Source organism: Perognathus longimembris, chromosome 2 (genome assembly GCF_023159225.1).
Source record: "Perognathus longimembris pacificus isolate PPM17 chromosome 2, ASM2315922v1, whole genome shotgun sequence".
Lineage (NCBI taxonomy): Eukaryota > Metazoa > Chordata > Mammalia > Rodentia > Heteromyidae > Perognathus > Perognathus longimembris.
In genome coordinates this window covers 101,043,482-101,063,274 of record NC_063162.1, presented here as the reverse complement: position 1 = coordinate 101,063,274, position 19,793 = coordinate 101,043,482, and the positions used below count along the sequence as shown (strand labels likewise).

At 40.2% G+C, this 19,793-nt stretch overlaps 1 protein-coding gene across 1 annotated transcript in view; it reads left to right on the top strand.

The window, feature by feature from the left end:
• The window catches only part of Slc26a4 (solute carrier family 26 member 4), a 49,058-nt gene extending 30,371 nt beyond the window's left edge, over positions 1 to 18,687 (top strand). Inside the window, exons 11-21 of the mRNA XM_048339798.1 lie at positions 1,792 to 1,869; positions 2,002 to 2,097; positions 3,169 to 3,275; positions 5,583 to 5,652; positions 7,151 to 7,243; positions 8,720 to 8,815; positions 9,421 to 9,651; positions 11,498 to 11,552; positions 13,053 to 13,198; positions 16,467 to 16,550; positions 18,477 to 18,687. Of these exons, the coding sequence (XP_048195755.1) occupies positions 1,792 to 1,869; positions 2,002 to 2,097; positions 3,169 to 3,275; positions 5,583 to 5,652; positions 7,151 to 7,243; positions 8,720 to 8,815; positions 9,421 to 9,651; positions 11,498 to 11,552; positions 13,053 to 13,198; positions 16,467 to 16,550; positions 18,477 to 18,500 (1,080 nt within the window). The 3' untranslated portion in view covers positions 18,501 to 18,687. The remainder of the gene's footprint in view (positions 1 to 1,791; positions 1,870 to 2,001; positions 2,098 to 3,168; positions 3,276 to 5,582; positions 5,653 to 7,150; positions 7,244 to 8,719; positions 8,816 to 9,420; positions 9,652 to 11,497; positions 11,553 to 13,052; positions 13,199 to 16,466; positions 16,551 to 18,476) is intronic.
• Positions 18,688 to 19,793: the final 1,106 nt, after the last annotated feature.

Below are 19,793 nucleotides of genomic sequence, written 5' to 3'. Positions count from 1 at the left end.
AGCGGGAAGAAGCCAGGGACAGTGCTCAGGCCCTGAGTCCAAGGCCCAGGACTGGCCAAAAAAAAAAAAAAAAAAAAAAAAAAAAATAGATCATAAAAGAGCTAACTGTTGCACTGCTCTTTCTCTCACCCTCCCCTGACTTCAACTGACTCATGAAAAAGTCATTCTGATTGCAAACTACTTGTAGATCTGACACCCCTTCACCTAATGATAATTAATTTGCTCTAAATTGAGTCTGCTCATAGATATAAAGTCTACAGAATTTCTCAGAAACCCGCCTTATAGGGTAAATACAAGCGATTGATCCTTCACTGATTTTAGCCTAGAATTGGAAACTTATACTAATATGAGTCTTGATGGCTAGCTGTTTGTGATCTTGGAACTTTTGTTAGTTCAGGGACCAATTTTTATTCTTCATAAGATGTAAGTGGTTCAGTAAATATTGGATAAGTATTTTCAAGGAGGAGGCAGAAGGAGAGAAGGAAGCAGGCGATTATCTTCTCTGCTTAGACAGGAGAGGCAAAGCTGGCTGTGGTGCTAGCAACTTGGAGGCAGAATACAGAGAAAGGGGCTAGACTAGTCATACACCCTGGGCTCTGTAGTGCCCCCAAATCACAGTACACATACCTTACTGCTCCAGCCTGAGCCAAATATAATCTGAGCACAAATAATTTTCCAGATAGAGGGAATGTTTCCTAATTCATTTTCTGAATTTCCTTTTCACATTTGCTGTGTCTGCTTCCTTTAACTCTGACATCTTGCACTAGGCAATACTTGTGTTCAACATGTCTTCTCCTGTTGCTTCCTCCCTGACTCCTTTGCTTCTGGTCCCATCTCCTTTTTTCCTGTGTTTCAGAACCTCTAGTCTTCACCTCTGCCATGCCCCAGCTCTCTCAACAGAGAAAGTCATCTGATCAAACCAGAGAATAGTCCCTGTCCCCTCAGCCTCTCTCTAACTATCTATGGATCTTAGCAGAGCTTTTGCCAGCAAAGGTAAAGTTTCTGAGCTTCCTTTATTCCTGCTACTGCCCTGTCTCTGCAGCTACCTTGGGGAGAAAGTTGAGAGCCTGTGTCTGTGCTGAAAGAAGAAGGAGACACAGTCCCCCACCTGAGTATGCCAGTGGGGCACTAGAATCTGAAATGGGTGGGTACATTGACTTTCCCTGAGACTTTCATAGAAACTACAAGCATAGCATGTCATGGGGGTCACCAGGGTCATCAGGCTGCTGCTTTAACAATGCGGAAGAGTCAGACACCTGCCATGGAATATATTTCCCAAGAGCATGCCAACAATCTCTTGGTGGGAAAGGGAATGGTAATAGCATACCAGCAATCTCTTGGTGGGAAAGGGAATGGTCTATATGTCATGCATGGCAAATAACGAGGTTGTCTTCCTAAATTGATACCAAACTATGAGTGTATTGGTTTGTAAAATGACTGTAGAAACTCTAGGTGTAATCACTGGTATAGTTCTGTGTAGGTGTAACTATCTAGACTTTAGCAGGCTCAGTTTCCACATCTTCTTCCCTGCATAGTACATGTGTGTATGTGTATGTGTGTGAGTGTATACACACGTCTGGCTTTTGGTTTGTTCAGTTCTGTGTGGTCTTGACAAATAATACTCATTTCTCTCAATTTTGAGCAGCAGGAGAGGTCAGGGGAGCCTTGTGTATGCCTGGAGTCTCCCTACCCCCACCCCCACCCCCACCATACATACCTCATGCAGAGCTGGAAGGCACAGGGAGGGGGGTGAACCTTCCCCGTGAAAGTGTGTGTCTTTGTGTCCTTCAGATTGCCGGAATCATCTCTGCTGGGATTGTGATGATTGCCATTGTGGCCCTAGGGAAGCTTCTGGAACCCCTGCAGAAGGTATAACCCTGCTTTCCTGTATGCAGAATTCATCATTTTTTTCTTCACTTTGCTGTCAGAGAAATAACAGATTTAAAAGTCATCCCATGAACCATTACCCTGAATAACACAGCGTTCTCTGTCTCTTGGCAGTCTGTCTTGGCAGCTGTTGTGATTGCCAACCTGAAAGGGATGTTTATGCAGGTGTGTGATGTCCCTCGTCTGTGGAGGCAGAATAAAATTGATTCTGTAAGTCGTCCTCCACCCATTTTTCTTTTCTTTTTGTCATTCATGGGATTTGAACTCAGGGCCTGGTGCTGTCCCTGAGCTTTTTCACTCAAGGCTAGTGCTCTACCACTTTGAGCCACAGTAACACTTTGGTTTCCTGGTAGTTAATTGAGAAAAGAGTCTCCTGGACTTTCCTGCCTGTGCTGGCTTTGAACTATAATACTCAGATCTCAGCCTCCTAGGTAGCTAGGATTACAGGTGTGAACCACTAACACCCAGCACATTTTTCTTAAATAAGGCCTGGTTCTTATAATGCTTCTTGTCACAGCCCTACATCCTCCTGTCTCCTTAGTCTCACTTCAATGTTGGGAACCCCAGAGTAGAATGGTAGGGATGAGCCAAAGCCTTGGTGTTTTCTATGTGAAAATTCTGTATCTGAGAAGACTAGGAAAATTTATTTCAAGCAAGAAATATTTTCCCTGGGGGCAAAATTCCTTCTTTAAATCTTACTTTTAAAGGACAAATAAAACTCAACACAATATACACAGTACAAAACCTCATGCTGATTTTGTAAATAAAGCAGCCTTCATGACTGTTCTGTGGAATTTTAACAACCAGAAGCTAATTTTTTTTAGTTCTACTCTAATTTAGATGCAGAAAAAGGATTTAAAAAACTTTCTACATGTTGATATGCAAAGATTTTCAAGACAAATTATTAAGTGCAAAAGAGACAAGAATAGATATGTTGGAGCATATGTACTTATACAAAGACACCAGAAATAAAAAGGGAACGAATAGGGAAGGAGGCTGAGGAGCAGAAAGGAGAAAGCATGATTTCTTCACAGTACATTTTTAAAGTATTAATTCCCTTTTGAACTGTGTAAATGTGTTACCTACTGAAATTTTCTTAAGTAAATGCAATGGGTCAGTTGGTTTTCACTGGGAAGGCCAATTTTCACTTTAATCCAAATGTAAAATGAAGTCAGAGTACTTTTTAAAAGCTATAATTTGTGGGTCATCACTCTTCCTTTTATAGGTAGTCATCACTTGATGGTATCTGACGTAATTCTTTTGTTCCTATTTCTCCTCTAGGTTATCTGGGTGTTTACGTGTGTAATGTCCATCATTCTGGGGCTGGACCTGGGTTTACTAGCTGGCCTTATATTTGGACTATTGACTGTGGTCCTGAGAGTTCAGTTGTGAGTACTGTAAATCCCAGATTTTCATACGATAGGACAACATACCCTCAATGCTGTTTTGATAAATACAGTGAGCCTACATCCTTTCATGATAGCCACTATATATTGCATGGTTTTATAAATTAAACACATCAAGCTTTACAAATGTTATCAAATTAAATCATCAAAGTTCCTATGAATAGGTTTGAGTCATCTCATTCTACAGGTGAGAAAATTTAAAATCAGAAAGGCTTAGTAGGCCCTTTCGTAGAACCCAGATAGAGCTCTCTCCAAAATCAGTGCACTTAGTTCCATGTTCCACTGCTGTGTTTTCCTCAGTCGATGTTAAGGATAAATGATATGCGGTTTGGGCAAAGACTGAGTTTGCTTTATGGTTTACTCTTTATATAAAGATGAAGTATATGAGGCCCTCGGCCCAAGGCTAAGGACAATGCTACAGATATTGGAGCGTGTTCACCTCCTTTGGAGTAACCTATTAGTTTTGAAACCCAGAACAGAAATCTCAAAGAGTTGATTAAAACCAAAATTCATTCAAATCTGCCAAATGAGGCATAATCCAATAAGCCACCCAATTTTGTGAGGTAAATTTCATTAGTTTCTGTGCAGAATATGAGCAGCAAAGATGTGGGTGAAATAAAGGGAACCTAGAGGCAGATTTCTAGAAGTTAGGCAGATTTCTAGAAGATAGGCTTGTTTGACTCCTGACAGGCTTTGGTTATGTGCTCTCCTGAGTCTCTCCCTCCTCAATTCTCTCATCTTTATAGACCCTCCCCTCTACCTGTTCTTGAAGCATAAAGGAAGGAGAAGCCTGGAAAACCATCAATAGAGATGTCTTCAGCTCAGTGTGCACTTACTTCTCCCATTCCACCAGCTAGCTCTCTTTGTCCTCCTTCCCTACTCTAGCATGGTGGTGGCTACTCAAAAGATTTGTGGTTTTTCTGCCTTAGTACCTCAGGTGCCCAGGGTTTGGAAAGTGCTCATGAGCTTCAAAAGTGCCCAGTTTGCTGTTAGAGAAATAATTGAAAAACTGGCTTAGGAGAAGTGCTGATATGCCTCTATCTCTATGCTTCCTTATGTGAGTGTGGTTGAAAGGGAAGGGAAATTACCATCTAGTAATCACTAAAGATGTGACCATCTAGGACCTGGATTAATTATCTCCATTTGACAAATAGTTGAAAGAAAGGACACAAGCAGACAGGATAAGAAGTGAAGAGCTTTCTTACAGGAGTCAAACAGGTTGAAAGGGAAAGTAACAGACTCCTCAGAAGAGGAGTTCTACTCCATAGATAATTAAGCAGGAAAAGTGGGAGTAGAGGCAAAGTTTATCTGAAAGTAAGACAAGATGCCAGAAGAAACCGAAGAAAAGCTTCTTAGCTATTGGCAGGTTGGTATAAACCCCTAAATCAGATTCCTGCCTGGGAGAGCTGCCTTATGCCATCTATGGGATGTATCCATATCTATCTTGGGAAAGAAAAATGAGCTTATGGACTTTTATGTGAAAAATCAGCACAATACAGCAAGCCAAGAAAAACTTGGTGGCACATTTTAGCTACTGGTTTGGTAACCAGGCTTTTAGCCAACAAAAATCAATATCCTCCACAGTATTTAATTTCCAGTAATTATAATGCTGAACCAGAGAGCACAATGCTCAAAGGACCCCAAACAGATAGTCTTTCTTCAGGAGCTGCATTTAGCATATGTCCCTAGTCACACTTGAAGAAACATGGAATTTATCTGATTGCATCAGGAACAGGAAATCAACAGTCTGGTTGACAGGAAGGGCTTATTTCTGGTCCTTTCAGGCTGCTATTTCTATAAAAAGAGGCTAATTTGATCACTCCCAGACTCCCCATACTTCATCAGGAAGTTGCCATAAGTCACAAATAAATGCCAGGCTGGTAGGTTAAAGACAGGTTGTACTGTCCTGCACCTCAGCCTTTGAACTGCTCTAAACCTCAGTTTACTCACTAATAAAAACAGGGTTATGGTAGGGCTTTGATAAGATTTAACATGTGAGAAAGCTCTTTGCTTATCCTACAAATTGCTATGCACGTGAAAATATGACACTCATTATTTCTCTCAGCCATCAAAAGAGAGTCACAGTTAGTTCCTCCTGCTCCTCCAGTTCTGCACAAACACCAGCTGTTCATTTTGGAGTTAGATACAGGAAAATGTCATCTGCAGTGAGACAGAGTCCAAACACCAAAATGATGGGCTCTTTAGTAGCTGTTATTTCTTTTTTACTTTTTAGTCCAAAATGTGGTTGTTCCCCAAAAAGAATCCTGATGTTAACTTTTCTTCTTTCAGTCCTTCCTGGAGTAGCCTTGGAAGCGTCTCTAACACAGACATCTACAAAAGTACCAAGGTTTATAAAAATGTAAGTGCTTTTGCCAGACACCTGCTAGACTAGGTGAGGGCTTGCTAGCCCAGAATTTGAGGGGTCATGGATTTTTCTTTTAGCTCCTTAGGTAGAAAGTAGGTGAGACTTCAGTTGGGAGAGTCCATGAATCCACTGGGAATCTCATGAGAACTTTTGATGCTAGAAAGACAATTATGAATGGATTATATAACTTTTATCCATGCTAGTTGAGTGCCATTTTAATATAAAGTCATTAGAAGGGGGATTTTAAAATAATTGGCAATTAGATTATTTCCAGATAGTCAATCAAAATCTTATTTCTCTGCTATGGAATCCTTAACTTCTATGAAATTGCTGGAAATAACTGAAAGATTTTCTTCACTTAGTTCTATGAAGAAGTTTTCAAGTTTTCTATCACCAAAGCCTTATGTGATATTTTACTTTATTTTTTGAATTGGGAGAAATAATATATGATACAGAAAATTAGGGGAAAAAACAAAGAAATGTACTATCCCACTGATGGGCTTATGTTTGTTGGTCACAAGTAAAATTGATTAGTGACCCTGAGGGGAAATAAAGATGAAAGAAAAGGAAGTGAATTGAGAAAACTCAAATTTAATAAAAAGTTAAAAATGGGTATGTCTACCACATATAATAAAATAAAAATAAATATATACAAATATATTTTAATGTGAACCTTAGGAAACTGTTGTTTTATTTTACCTTAATTAAAAAAATTATTGGACTCTGAGCTTGGAATTTCCGGAGATGCCCCCTAAATTTAATTTCCACAATCTTTCTGTTATGTTGATCTAAGTGCTATCAAGAGCTCAAAATGGCTAGGTTTGGTGGCTCAAGCCTATAATCCTAGCGACAAAGGTAGCAGAGATGGAGGATCATGGTTCCAAGCCAGTAGGGCATACAAGTTTGCAAGACTCCATCTCAACTAATGGTTGAACATAGCAGTATGTGCCTGTTATTCCAGCTGAGGAGAAAGTGCAATGGCTTGGTACAGTGGTGCATACCTATCATCACCAGAGACACAGGGGACCACAACTAGGAGGACTGCAACCCAGAACATCCCAGGAATAAAGTGGGGCCTTACCTTGATAATACCCCCACAGGTAGATGTCATAGGCCTCAGATCCTAAAATCCTTCTTGGTCCCCCTGGAATTGTTTCTCCTCTACTTTTCAGTAAAATCAAGAGAGTCCGTGGTGTGAACTGAGGACAAATTACAAATCATGGCACCATTTTGAGCCCTCACTTTTTGGAAATAGGAGAGTTTAACAATTGCTCTCTAAGCCCCCCTAACTAGACCTTCTATGGAACTGTGGAAATCTGAGGCATGGTGACCCCTTGTCCTGGCCCTGGGATGAAGTCCCTATCCCAGGAAAGCTGTGCTGCCCAGCTACTCAGCAGCTGTGATCCGACTCCTTGCAGAACAGCGAGAAATTTAATTGAATATTGGAGACCTGAAATTATTTAACCTTTATTTGTTTGTTTTTTAATGTCAGATTGTAGAACCAGAGGGAGTAAAGATTCTTAGGTTTTCCAGCCCAATTTTTTATGGCAATGTGGACGGCTTCAAAAAATGTGTCAAGTCTACAGTAAGTATTTTATCCCAAGAAATTTAGTTTCTGTATTTTTGTTTTGTTTTGTGTTGTTTTTTGGGTTCTTTTGTTTTTTGCCTTGGACTCAGGGCCTGAGCACTGTCCCTGGCTTCTTTATGCTCAAGGTTAGCACTCTGCCACTTGAGCCACAACGCCACTTCTGGCCTTTTCTATATATGTTGTGCTGGGGAATTGAACCCAGGGCTTCATGTATATGAGGCAAGCACTCTTGCCACTAGACCATATTCCCAGCCCCTAGTTTCTGTATTTTGAAGTGTCATTCATTTACGTGTTGGATTTCAAGTGGGAATAATATCTCTCCTCATCTTACTTTGTGGAAGCCATTAAAAATGATCTGCTGATATCTGAAGGCAGCTTCAGATAATTAGGGATAGAGAAATAGAGACAGTCCACTGGGAAATTCACCTACACAGTAAAATCCAGCAATAACTGCCAGATACAAATGCTAAGAGATGAATTTCAGTTCCAAAAATGTTGGGTGGACTGCACATGTTGAGCATTTCTATGGTGGTTGGGCCCAGAAGGTGAGCAGTAGGGAGAGGACTAGAGCCAGAGCCACGTGGCCTCACCTAAGGTGAACAGGAGGCAGATTTGCATTGGTGGGTCTTCCAGAGTCCCTGGGAAGCATGTGGTGACCACAGGTCACCTGCAGGGGCAGAGAGGAGAACCTGTGGCCTTTGGTAAGCCAGACATTGAAGCTACAATTGCAAAGCAAGACGGGTAGCTGTTCTCCAAATACTTTTTATGCACACACACACACACACACACACACGCACACACACACACACACACGAAAGGTTTTGTTCATGAAATTTGGCTAACATAAATTGAGTTTAGTTTATGTTAAATGAACAAACCAATATTTTTGTTTTCATTTTCTATTAACATTAGTTTGTGAAGGGGTTTTATTGAATTCATAGAAGAGAGAGAGAGAGAGATCCACAAAGAGAGAGATCCTGGACAAACAGGATATAAGGGCAGGGAACAGGTCAGGTGCTTGCAAGCTACCTGAGGGGAGAGAAGTGGGGGCACAGTTCTCTTCTAAGGAAGGGAAGGGGTACTTACTCAGTGGAGACATAGACATGGAACGTTGTTTTCAGGGCTCAGTTGCTCTGGAGTCTTGGAGTTTGCCTCTGAATCCCTGTTTTCCTGTTAGTCCCAGCACAATCTGTTCCCTTGGAATGTTCATAGATTTTACAATTGCAAAAGGGGCTCTGAGAAGTTAAAGAAATTTGGAAAACACAGATTAAAATGGAAGGGGTTCTATTTTTCTGTGTTGGAGTCTTTAATTTGCTATAGTCTCCTTTGATCTATTATCAGAGCTCACAATTTCTCTCTTGGCAGGCTGTCTCAAGGAACAGAATCTTTGGGAAATAACCCTTCAGATAACAATGGCCATTAATGAACATTAGAAATCAGACATATAAAGTAACTTGACATTTATTTTCAAAGGTTGGATTTGATGCCATTAGAGTCTATAATAAGAGGCTGAAAGCTTTGAGGAGAATACAGAAACTCATCAAAAAAGGACAATTAAGGGCCACAAAGGTGAGGTGATGTCTTCCTTTCCTCTCTATTTTCCTTTTTCATATGAAAGCAGTTTGATGGTCTAAAATTAAACCTGTCGCCTTTACTATCCAGATGTGTACAGGAAGATGGCATATGTTCATCAGAGAGCAGCTGAGCTGTTCCTGTAGGCACGAGGGAATGGGTGGAAATCAGTAGAGCTCCCTGGAAACAGAGTGTGATTTTTTTTTCTTTATGAACAGCATCTGCATTATCTTTTAACATCTTATTTTTACTGAAGGGAACACAATAAGTACAAATTTAGGGCCAGGACACTAAAACAGAAGGCAGCAAGTTCATAAACTTTTAGAGGCTTTAACTTTTGCTCAGATTCTCCTGCCAGTATATCTCATGGCAAAGTTCCACAACCATCTAGAAGCTGAATTTCTTGGCTTCCTGTTCTTCCAATTTTCTTCCTAGAGAAGATCAAAGTTTGGACTGAGGTAAAATTTGTTCATTAAAAGATCATCCCCTTGATGTATTTGCTTAGCAGAAAAAAGGTAGGGCTTTTAAACAGTTTGAGCAGAATGGTTGAATGACATTTCGAATCATTGGCACTGAGAGTTGGCAGACTTTTCTTTGTTTAGAATGGCATCATAAGTGATGTTGGGTCAACAAACAACGCTTTTGAGCCTGATGAAGATATTGAAGATCCAGAAGAACTTGATATCCCTACCAAGGAAATTGAGATCCAAGTGGACTGGAACTCTGAGCTCCCAGTGAAAGTGAACGTCCCCAAAGTGCCCATCCACAGTCTGGTGCTTGACTGTGGAGCTATCTCCTTCCTGGATGTGGTTGGAGTGAAGTCATTGAGAATGGTAAGGTCCTGGGTTTGGGGGTGGGGCACAGATTTGGAGTTTTGGTGGCAGTAAAATGACATGTAGCACTCATTTGCAAAAGGGCCAATGCACAGGTAGAGGTGAATGCTATGCAATAGAGTATACTGTATATTAAGCTTTGGAGCAAGACTATGTGATGCAAACTCTGGCTCCACCACTTTCTGGCAATGAGATCACACTGTTTCTTCATTTGTAATAGAGTGATGATCTACTCCACAGAGGATTCCAAAGATTAAAGAAGCTAGTAAGTAAGGCTTAGAAGAGTGTCTGACACATAGACATCCCTCAGCAACTATTAACACTATGGTTTTTTTTAATGTAAATAGAATGTGTAAAGAAGGGAAGTGGGTAAAAGTGTATGTGAAGTATTGTATTCTGTCTAGTATATGAAACAATAGAAATAGGACCACCAGGCACTTGGTAGGTCTAGAAAAGCTGAGTGTTATTAAGAAGTTAGATAGAGCAGGAAGCAGGTTGGGTACATAGAAATCAGGGCAAGAGTTGAGGACATGCAGGATGAAAACACTGACAACAGAAGGCAGGTCAGAAGGCACAAGTTCAGCTCTCCAGTGCCTTTGCAGGCATAAGATACCAGTGAGGAAACAGCCATAATCCCTACCTCTTGAGGCTAAGCAGTCTAGAAAGAAAGGTAAACATTGAATAATCTTACAGAAAACAACTGTAGAAGGTCTAAAATAGGTTGTTACTGCAAGTGTCCAGTTTAGGTAAAGCTTCAGGTATGTATTAAGAGAGCCTGGCAGAAAGGTAAGCCAGCTAAGGCATGGGCAATCAGATGTAATAATTTGAAAGTGACTCCTAACTATGATTTTAGGGGGCTCTTTGGCTATCTCTGCAATGGTAGAAAATGACACTGGGTGTGGATGTCAAGTAGGTTAGGGTGGGGGAATTGCTTGCACTGGGAATAGTGTGAGAATGCACTGAGAGCTTCCATTCTCTTACAAGGTCTTGGTATTCACTCATTTGAGAACACAGTCTTCTTTGTTCATGTCACTCCAGGCATTGCTCAAATCTGCTGTGTGTTGTTTATTGGTCAGTGTTTAATGAATTACTCCTGGGAGAGAGTTCCAACATATTTAATGCCAAAGTATTTCCCACACATATATGGTTGCTTTCCAACAATTATAATGACTAGTATTGTCCATAGATCTAGTGTCTTGACTTTAAAATTAAACTTTCAATGATCATTGTAAATGTGCACAGAATTGTAAGGAATATTAGAGAAATCCTATGCACCCCTTTCCCAGTGTCTCCCAATAGTAGCATCTTGTAAAACTATAGCACAAAGTTATAACCAAAATACTGCCATTAATATATTAAAAATAGCAATCTTCCTTGATGTTTAAGTCAGTTTTTACATTTTAAATATCCATTCAGATATAAAGTCATACTTTTTGTTCCAATCACTGGGGATGATTTGGAAGCTCTGTACCCCTTTTTATTCTTCCACAGAGATTTAGAGTACTGTGCTATTGAACATTGGACCTCTCACTCTCTCCCCCTCCCCTTTTTTGCTCTTCTCTCTCTGCTAAGCTTATAATACATAGCCCCACTTGACCTTAAACTCTCAGTCCTTTTTCTTTGTGAGTGCTGGTAATGCAAGCATGAGGTACCATGCTTGGCTGCCATCTCTTAAGATAATCTTTTCATCTTTACGTACACCATTCTATGGGTTGAAAACCTCTGCTTTTTCCAATAATGCACATGGAAATGTTGATATTCCTCCTGAGAAAAGCAATGGGATACAACTGAATTATGGGCTGATATAGATATTCCATGGTACTGATTCTCCTTTGTTAATTTTTAGATTGTCAAAGAATTTCAAAGAATTGACGTGAACGTGTATTTTGCATTGATTCAAGGTAAATGCATGTGTGTACCTGTCAGTCTATAAGACTTTTCCCTGAGCCTCTACCCCTATGTTGGAATGTGGGTACATGATATCTGAAGGCTTTAAAAAAGTATTTTGTGTTATAGTAAACAGTGTACAGCCAGTTGCCGACAGCTCACACCTATAATCCTAACTACTTAGGAGGCTGAGATCTGAGGATCTCACTTCAAAGCCAGACTAGGCAGTAAAGCCTGTGAGACTCTTATCTCCAATTAACCACCCCCAAAAGCCAGAAGTAGAGTTGTGGCTTAAATTATAGGGCACTATCCTTCAGCACAAAAGTTTATGGACAGCATTCAGGCTCGAAGTTCAAGCCCTATGACCAGTACACAAAAAAGAATATATAAGAAAAGTTGACAGTGTAGCCACTTTTAAGTGTATCATTAATCCAGTAGCATGAATCATATTTACAATCACCACAAAGAACTCGCTACCAAGTAAACAATAATTTCTGAGGAAATTTTTTTTGGCAGTATTGAGGTTTGTCGTTGCTAGGCAAGCACTCTACTTGAGCTACGTCCCAACCATTTTTGTTTTAGTTCTTTTTCATCTGACCAACTTCAGACCTCAATCTCCCAACTTATGTCTTTTATGTAGCTGGAAGTACAGTCATGAACCATCATGCCCAGTTTGTTTGTTGAGATGGTACCTCACTATTTTGCATAGGGTGGCCTTAAACCATGATCTTCCCAATCACTGCTTCCCAAGTAGCTGGGTTATAGACATGAGCCACTGTGCCTGGCACTGAGAGAATTTTTGAAGTCAGAATGAATTTACCTTTGTTTGTGCCACAGAGCTGGTAATGTCTCTCTGGAGGTGCAGGATCATTGGGGAGGAGGAGATTGTGGCGGAGAGAACGGAGCTGGAGATGGATAAGATGATTGGAATGGGAGAGCTCTCTGTCTATGTGTAGAAGAAATGCTGGCTCTCAGGCTAAACTCTCTAGAAGCAGAGCCTGAGACAGGGATTCTTGCACAAGTGACTGAAGGAGTGAGATGAGCAGGATACAATAGAAGAAGTTGGCTTCAAAAGTCTAGCCTTCCATTCCTGATTGCACACTGAGCTCCACAGCAGGAAGAACACCACAGGGTTATGTCATGTCAAGCAAAGAGCCCCACCTTGGTACCCATTATAGTGTGTCAGTAGAGCAGGGGTGGGGGGCATGGGAGCCTCATGGCCTCTTCAGGCCATGTAACTCCCATGGGCCAGGGAAAATCCTTCAGAGAAGGGCACAGCTATGACCATCAGTAGCCAGGCTCTTAGTGGCTGGGGACAGGTACACTGGCTTGACCTAAGGGCCATGGTAGGGCACCAAGGCCATCTACAAGCCATTCCATGTGCTACTGGAAAAGAAATGCAGTCAGTTTAGAATAGGATCACATTTTAGAAATGAGAAAAAGAATCAAAAGAAGGAACTACAAAAACAGCGTATTGCTTGATGTTTCCCTCATCTTATCTCTTTCTTTTGCAGATCATGTGATGGAAAAGATGGAGCAATGTGGCTTCTTTGATGATAACATTAGAAAGGATTCGTTCTTTTTGACGGTTCATGATGCTATACTCTATCTACAGAATCAGGTTAAATCCCAGGAGGGTCAAGATTCCCTTTTAGAAACGGTAAATACTTCCTAAATGGCAAAAGTTATACAACCCAGTCTGCTAGATTTCAGGCCATCTGCAAAACTTCTCAGAGTTTGGGAATGTAGCTTAGTGGTAGAGTGCTTGCCTAGCATGTATGAAGCCCTGGGTTCGATTCCTCAGCACCACATAAACAGAAAAGGCCAGAAGTAGCACTGTGGCTTAAGGGGTAGGAGTGCTAGCCTTGAGCAAAAAGAAGCCAGGGACAGTGCTCAGGCCTTGAGTCCAAGCCCCAGGACTGCCTCCTGACCCCAGAAAAAAACCAACAAAAAACCCAAACTTCTCAGAGTTTGTCATCAGTAAAGTGGGAGTCAAACCACTTACTGCATGGGGAAAATATAGTCAGTAAGACGGTTCTAGGAAAACAGGCAATAGTTCTGCATGTGTGCAGTTATTAACAATAAAAACCAAGGCAATAATGCCTTCTTAGAAGACAGTAATGAACCATGAATGTTAGAATCTTCTGTGATTTGTGTATGGAAATGAAGCATGTGTTTTGGCAACGTAGAAAACCCTTGAATAATAAATACTTACGGGATCCATCAGGTCATAAGTGATGGTTGGATAAGAAATAAAGTGACAGGTAAGCTCAGGGCTAATTTTGTGACCTGGGCTTGATTTTCTAAAGGTCTTATTTAGCCAATTCTCCTGTCACATATCTTGATTCTCCTGTCAAATGTCTCGTGTGGCTTACTGCCTGTGCCCTCTGGTAGGCCTGGGAACAAGAACCTCATTTCTGTTTTTGTTTGTTTGTTTTGTGCCAGTCCTGGGGCTTGGACTCAGGGTCTGAGCACTGTCCCTGGCTTCTTTTTGCTCAAGTCTAGCACTCTAACACTTGAGTCACAGCACCACTTCCAGCCTTTTCTATATTTGTGGTGCTGAGGAATCAAACCCAGTGCTTCATGTATACGAGGCAAGCACTTTACCACTAGGCCCTATTCCCTGCCCCCAAGAACCTCATTTCCCATGACCATTTTCACAGTGAATCTGAGAAACTAAAACAAAACCCCTATAAAAAATAACAATAATAATGTTGCCAGTAACATTATGTATATGAAATTGTTTTTGATTTTTCTAAAATTAGGGTAAGTAGATCTTTATTGTAGATTAGAAGCCAATGTTTGAAGGAAAATTACCTTAGAAACTGTAATTTTAGCTTTCGTATGGAGACATCATTCTGAATGCTCTTGGGGAAGGATAGTAGAAAAGAAAAAATTCTGAACTCACTTTTTTAAAAAGTACGTAAGGAAGTGGCATTGTGGCTCAAGTGGTAAAGTGCTAGACTTGAGCACAATGAGGCTCAGGGACAGCACCCACACCCTGAGTTCAAGCCCCACAACCAATAAAACAAACAAACAAAAAGTATATATGCTTCTCATCTTTGAAAACACTCCTTTTTTCTTTTTAATTTAAAAATAACTAGTTCATAGATAAAACAAAGCAGGATCATATTCATAAAAAATCCCACATTAAAAATAAAACAAAACCAACATATCACATTCTTTTTCAGTATTAAAAGTTATTTTGCTTTTCATGAACACCCATTCTAATCTAAAACCTTAGGCAGCTGGGTGCTAGTGGCTTACACCTGTAATCTTAGGTACGCAGGAGGCTGAAGATTGAGATTCAAATCAAGTCTGGCAGAAAAGTCCCTGTGATACTCTTATCTCCAATTAATACTCAAAAACCAGAAGTAGCACTGTGGCTCAAAGTGGTAGAGCATGAGCCTTGAGCAAAGGAGTTCAGGGGCAGCACCCAGGCCCCAGTTCAAGCTCCACAGCGACAAAGTAAGTAAGTTAAGTAAGCAAGCAAGCAAGCTAGTTAGTTAGTAAGTAAGAAAGCAAGTAAGTAAATAAATGCTTAGGCATAAATGTTGCAAAACCGATTAACCAAGAATGTACCCACTGTGTTAGACTCAACTGTATTTGCAATCAGGGAGGCATTGTGAGTAATTGGGATTCTTTTTTTTTTTTTTACCTTGAATATGTTAGCTAGAACATAACTGAGTGCTTGCATTATATATTTTTGGGTTCACTGCAGAATGGATTAATGTTATTAGTGGCCTGTGATATCAGAAACTATATACTTCCACATCTCCTCAGGGCCTAGCACAAAGCTCTATGCCTGGTAGAAGAGTGCTTACTGCTGGTCCAACTCACCTGTAATATTTCCTTTTCTTCAGAAAGAGTCACTGCATTTTAAAGATAGTGAGATGCAGTGATACAAACATCTTGCAATCTCTTTATTCCACCATCCCAAGTACTATGCCAAGACTGTCTCAACCTGCAGTCATGCCTAACTTCTATCTTTATGAGATATAACAAATTAGGTAACTTAATCTTTAATTTCCACACTAGAAAGAAAACTAGATTCTTTGTGAGATGAAAAAAATAGGGGGAATAAAGCCTCTAAATGTCACTGGTATATATCAGACATGGTTTGGCAATGTCTTTCCTCATGTGTAAAATATGGCCAAATAGTTGTTGGTCTACTTTGTGTAGATTTAATTATCCTACCCTTAAAAATAAGAACTTTCACCAGGTGCCAGTAGCTCACACCTAGCAACTTAGGAGTCTGAGATCTGAGGATATCAGTCTGAAGCCAGCCTGGGAAAAAAGGCTCATAAGACTCTTATCTCCAATTAACCACTAAAAAAAAAAAAGCCAGAAGTAGAGCTGTGGCTCAAGTGGTAGTGCTTTAGTCCTACCCAAGGACAATGCCCATGCCACGAGTTCAAGCTCAAGGACTGGCACACAAAAAAAAAATCAGAACTTTCTGAAACAGACAACTTGGTTTATAGACATTGGTTTCTATTGCCAACAAAATTAATTTCCCTTCCATTCAAATTGAGACTGTGTATAGTCCTCAGAGGCACAAGCCCTTCTCTGTGCAATCACTGCATGCTCAATGTTGTACTAAGTGCTCTTAGCTGAGCTGTCAAAGGAGAAGCACTGTTGACTGCTCAATTATTTAGGCAGACTGGGGTGCCTACTTAAGAGGCACACACTTCAGAGGTTGGGGAAGGGAGCTGTAAAGGAGTTTAGATCGTGGAGAAATCTACCAGTTCACACTTGTATGTGAAAAATGGGACAGGAAAGGAAAAAGAATGAGAAATCTGAAGAGGATTCTAAAGTCTATAGATTATAAATGAGAAGCACTCGTGAAGTGTCAAATCATTTTCAGTGGAGCGTCAGGTGGATTGATGCTATTATATATCTAACACATGCTGTGTGTTCTCTTTGTCAAGATCACGCTCATTCAAGACTGTAAGGATCCTCTTGAATTAATGGAAGCAGGACTGACGGAGGAAGAACTTGATGTCCAGGATGAGGTAGGATCATTATTTTCTCGGAAGTAATTGGGACTAAATCTTGAGTAAACTGACTAATAAAATGGTGAATATGTCTGATTAAGGGCTATTCAGGGAATATACAAAAACTCTTGAAAGGATGTCTTTTTAGGAAGCAAAACAGAAAATAAGAACTCTCCCTTGAAAGCATTAAGGACTTGGGGAACTTTTGTTTTGGGCTTATAGAGATCAGTGCCAGGCAGCAAATGATTTTATAACTAACTTAATGTATGGTTTCTTCTTCTAGAGACCTAAGGCAACAGGAAACAGAAAAGGTGAATTTCTAACTCAGGAATTCCAAAAGCTGCAGCAATAGTAGTCAGGAATGGACCTTTCTTCATCTGACTGATAATGGTTTAAAAACAATACTTCCACTTAAAACAACAAAGCTTAAAAATAATGCCTTCCACTTAGGACTGATTCTGTTTCAGATGCTCTTGTGGCTTCACAGGACTCCTAGGAAACTTAACTCATAGTATTTGACTAACTGGACTTGTCTGGGAGTGATAGATTCAGTTCCTTCTGCTCTTCTACATACTCACACTGTTAGTCAGTGTCACATTGGCTAAGAAGGGGACACAAAACCCCAAAGGTTGTCAGGCTAGTATGGACTATTGCAACCATGACCAGTTTGATTTCACTGATATATTTTCATAACTACATCTTCCAAATGTACTTGCCTTTCATTTCAGCTACATCAAACTCTGGCCTCTATTAAACAGGGGTCAACTGAAGAATTGGGCATTTGCATATGGACTGTGGCTTATCTGGGCTCCCCATTTATATAATTGGGTATTTTTTTTACCCAAATACAAGACTACTTATATTTTTGCTAGATTCCATCTTGTGGGCTCCCTTATTAATATTATTTTGTATCTGTCATGCAGCATATTTATTGTCCAACCTAATCTTTGCCATAGGCAAATCTGAAAAGCATGCCTTCGCTAACTTTTTCTTGGTCCTGGTAAACCAGGTAGTAAGGCTGACAAACAGAGAACTATAGAGGAAAAAAAAGACAAGTAAAATCACAGGCCTTACTTCTTAGTCCACTAGCTTAATGTCTAGGAAAGATAGAACTTAGCTAAGATGTCCTTCAGTGTCAGTTATTATGACTGTGTGTATATAGAACAACCTTACTGTGGATAGAAACTCAAATATCATCAAAATTGGAATGTTAGAAGCTACTATATCCAGGGTATTTATTGATGTCACAAAAAGGGGTCATTCAGGCAGGGCTGCTGGGGACAAGGAAGTAGCTTACTTAGCATAGTGGTTTCAAGAGCTTTGAAAAACAGCTAGACTTGGGGCCAAGTCCTCATTCTGCTACCACTGGCTATAGCCCAGGGAAAATATCTTATCCAGTCTTTACTCTATTATCTGCATATAAAACATTTTAAAATACCATAGAATTGTGAAAATTAAGTAATGTGAAGTAACAAGTACAGTATATTGAATATGGTAAATGCTCAAGAATAGAAATTATAACTGTATATAAATCTGATTACTGTCTGACATAGATCAAAATTAAGTCCTTACTTTTACTCTGCTGATAGATACTTGAGTACAACTTAGTAACCAACACTATGAATACATATTTGTAAAATGTATAACATACCACTGCTGGTGTCATGCTTATAACCCAAGCTACTCAGAAGGCTGAGATCTGAGGACCCATGAGACTCTTACCTCTAATTAGCCACCAAAAACAACCTGAAAAACAAACAAACAACAAAAACCCAACAAGCCAGAAGTGGAGCTGTGGCTCAAGTAGTAGATCTCTGCCTTGAGCAAAAAAGATCAGGCCCTGAGTTCAAGTCCCAGAACTGGGAGAAAAATGTTAATGTGAACCTAAGAAAACATAAGGAGAATTAACTATATGAACATTTTTTTTCTCCTTTGCCTCCACAGGCTATGCGCAGACTTGCCTCCTAAGACTGGGCTCAAAAAGTCACCTACTGTCAGCAAGGAGTATAACACAAAACTTCCCACCTGTGTCATTCGGTGCAAAGAGTTTCTGCATTGACTATTTCTTTGGAATTAAACACACATTCTTTTTCTGATACATTTACAATATTTGAGGTTTCTGAGCGCCTTAGGCATTAAATGAGGATTAAGATTGTTTCTATCTTTACTTATAAAACAAAAGCTTACCTCTATGTGCATGATGGTGAGAATGAGTCAGGTGAATTACCACATCCAGAATCTGCTGATTGTGTAGCATGCCATCTACCCCTCCACACACAAGGGATCCCAGCTCAGAGGGGGCTGGTCCAGCTCTGATCGGGTAGTGTAAGTGTTCACCTAACAGCCTCTGTGGCCAGGTGGGCTAGGAAGTACTAACTATAAAGAAAAGGTTAGTTCCTGTCTTTCCTTGGTACCCATAAGCTGCACTGATCACAGTGATCAGTGAAATACAATTGTGCCTGCTCTTATCACTAAAAGCCTTAAAAGCCACTTTAGTAAAGAAGACTAAGGTTCTTTAAATTATATTTTTATTACCCATTAGTAGTTGTACAAAGAAATTACCATGTCAAGAAGGCCAAGTTTTTAAAATGCCACATCTGGTGACTACTTAATACTGAAGTATTATTAAATGTGACCAGATAGGGTTGGGAATGTGGCCTAGTGGAAGAATGCTTGCCTGGTATACATGAAGCCCTGAGTTCAGTTCTTCAGCATCACATATATAGGGAACGCCAGAAGTGGTGCTGTGGCTCAAGTTGGCAGAGTGCTAGCCTTGAGCAAAAAGAAGCCAGGGATAGTACTCTGGCCCTGAGTTCAAGCCCCAGGACTAGCAAAAAAAAAAAAAAAGTGACCAGATAAAACCAGAATTCAGGATCCTTTTGGGGGGAGTGGGGGGGGGGGGGATTTTGGAAACAGTGTAGCTTAAAAGCTGTAAAACTGGGATGATGTGTATTTTTAAACTGTCCTACAGAGAAGTGAAGTGATAAGGAGGTTTTTATTGTTTGTAGAAATCAATTTTTTTTTTTATTTATATAATGTTATCAATTTTTTTTTTATCTTTTCTTTCTTGGTACTGGAGATTGAACACGGGACGTTGCACTTGCTAGGCAAGTGCTTTGCCACTGAGCTACATCCCAACCCATAGAAATCAATTTTAATAGGATAACAACCACAAATTACAATGAGAAGAAAATATATGACAGACTATCTCTACTTTCAAATGCTGGTGTTATGTTGCCATCATTGGGCTTGGACTTGGAT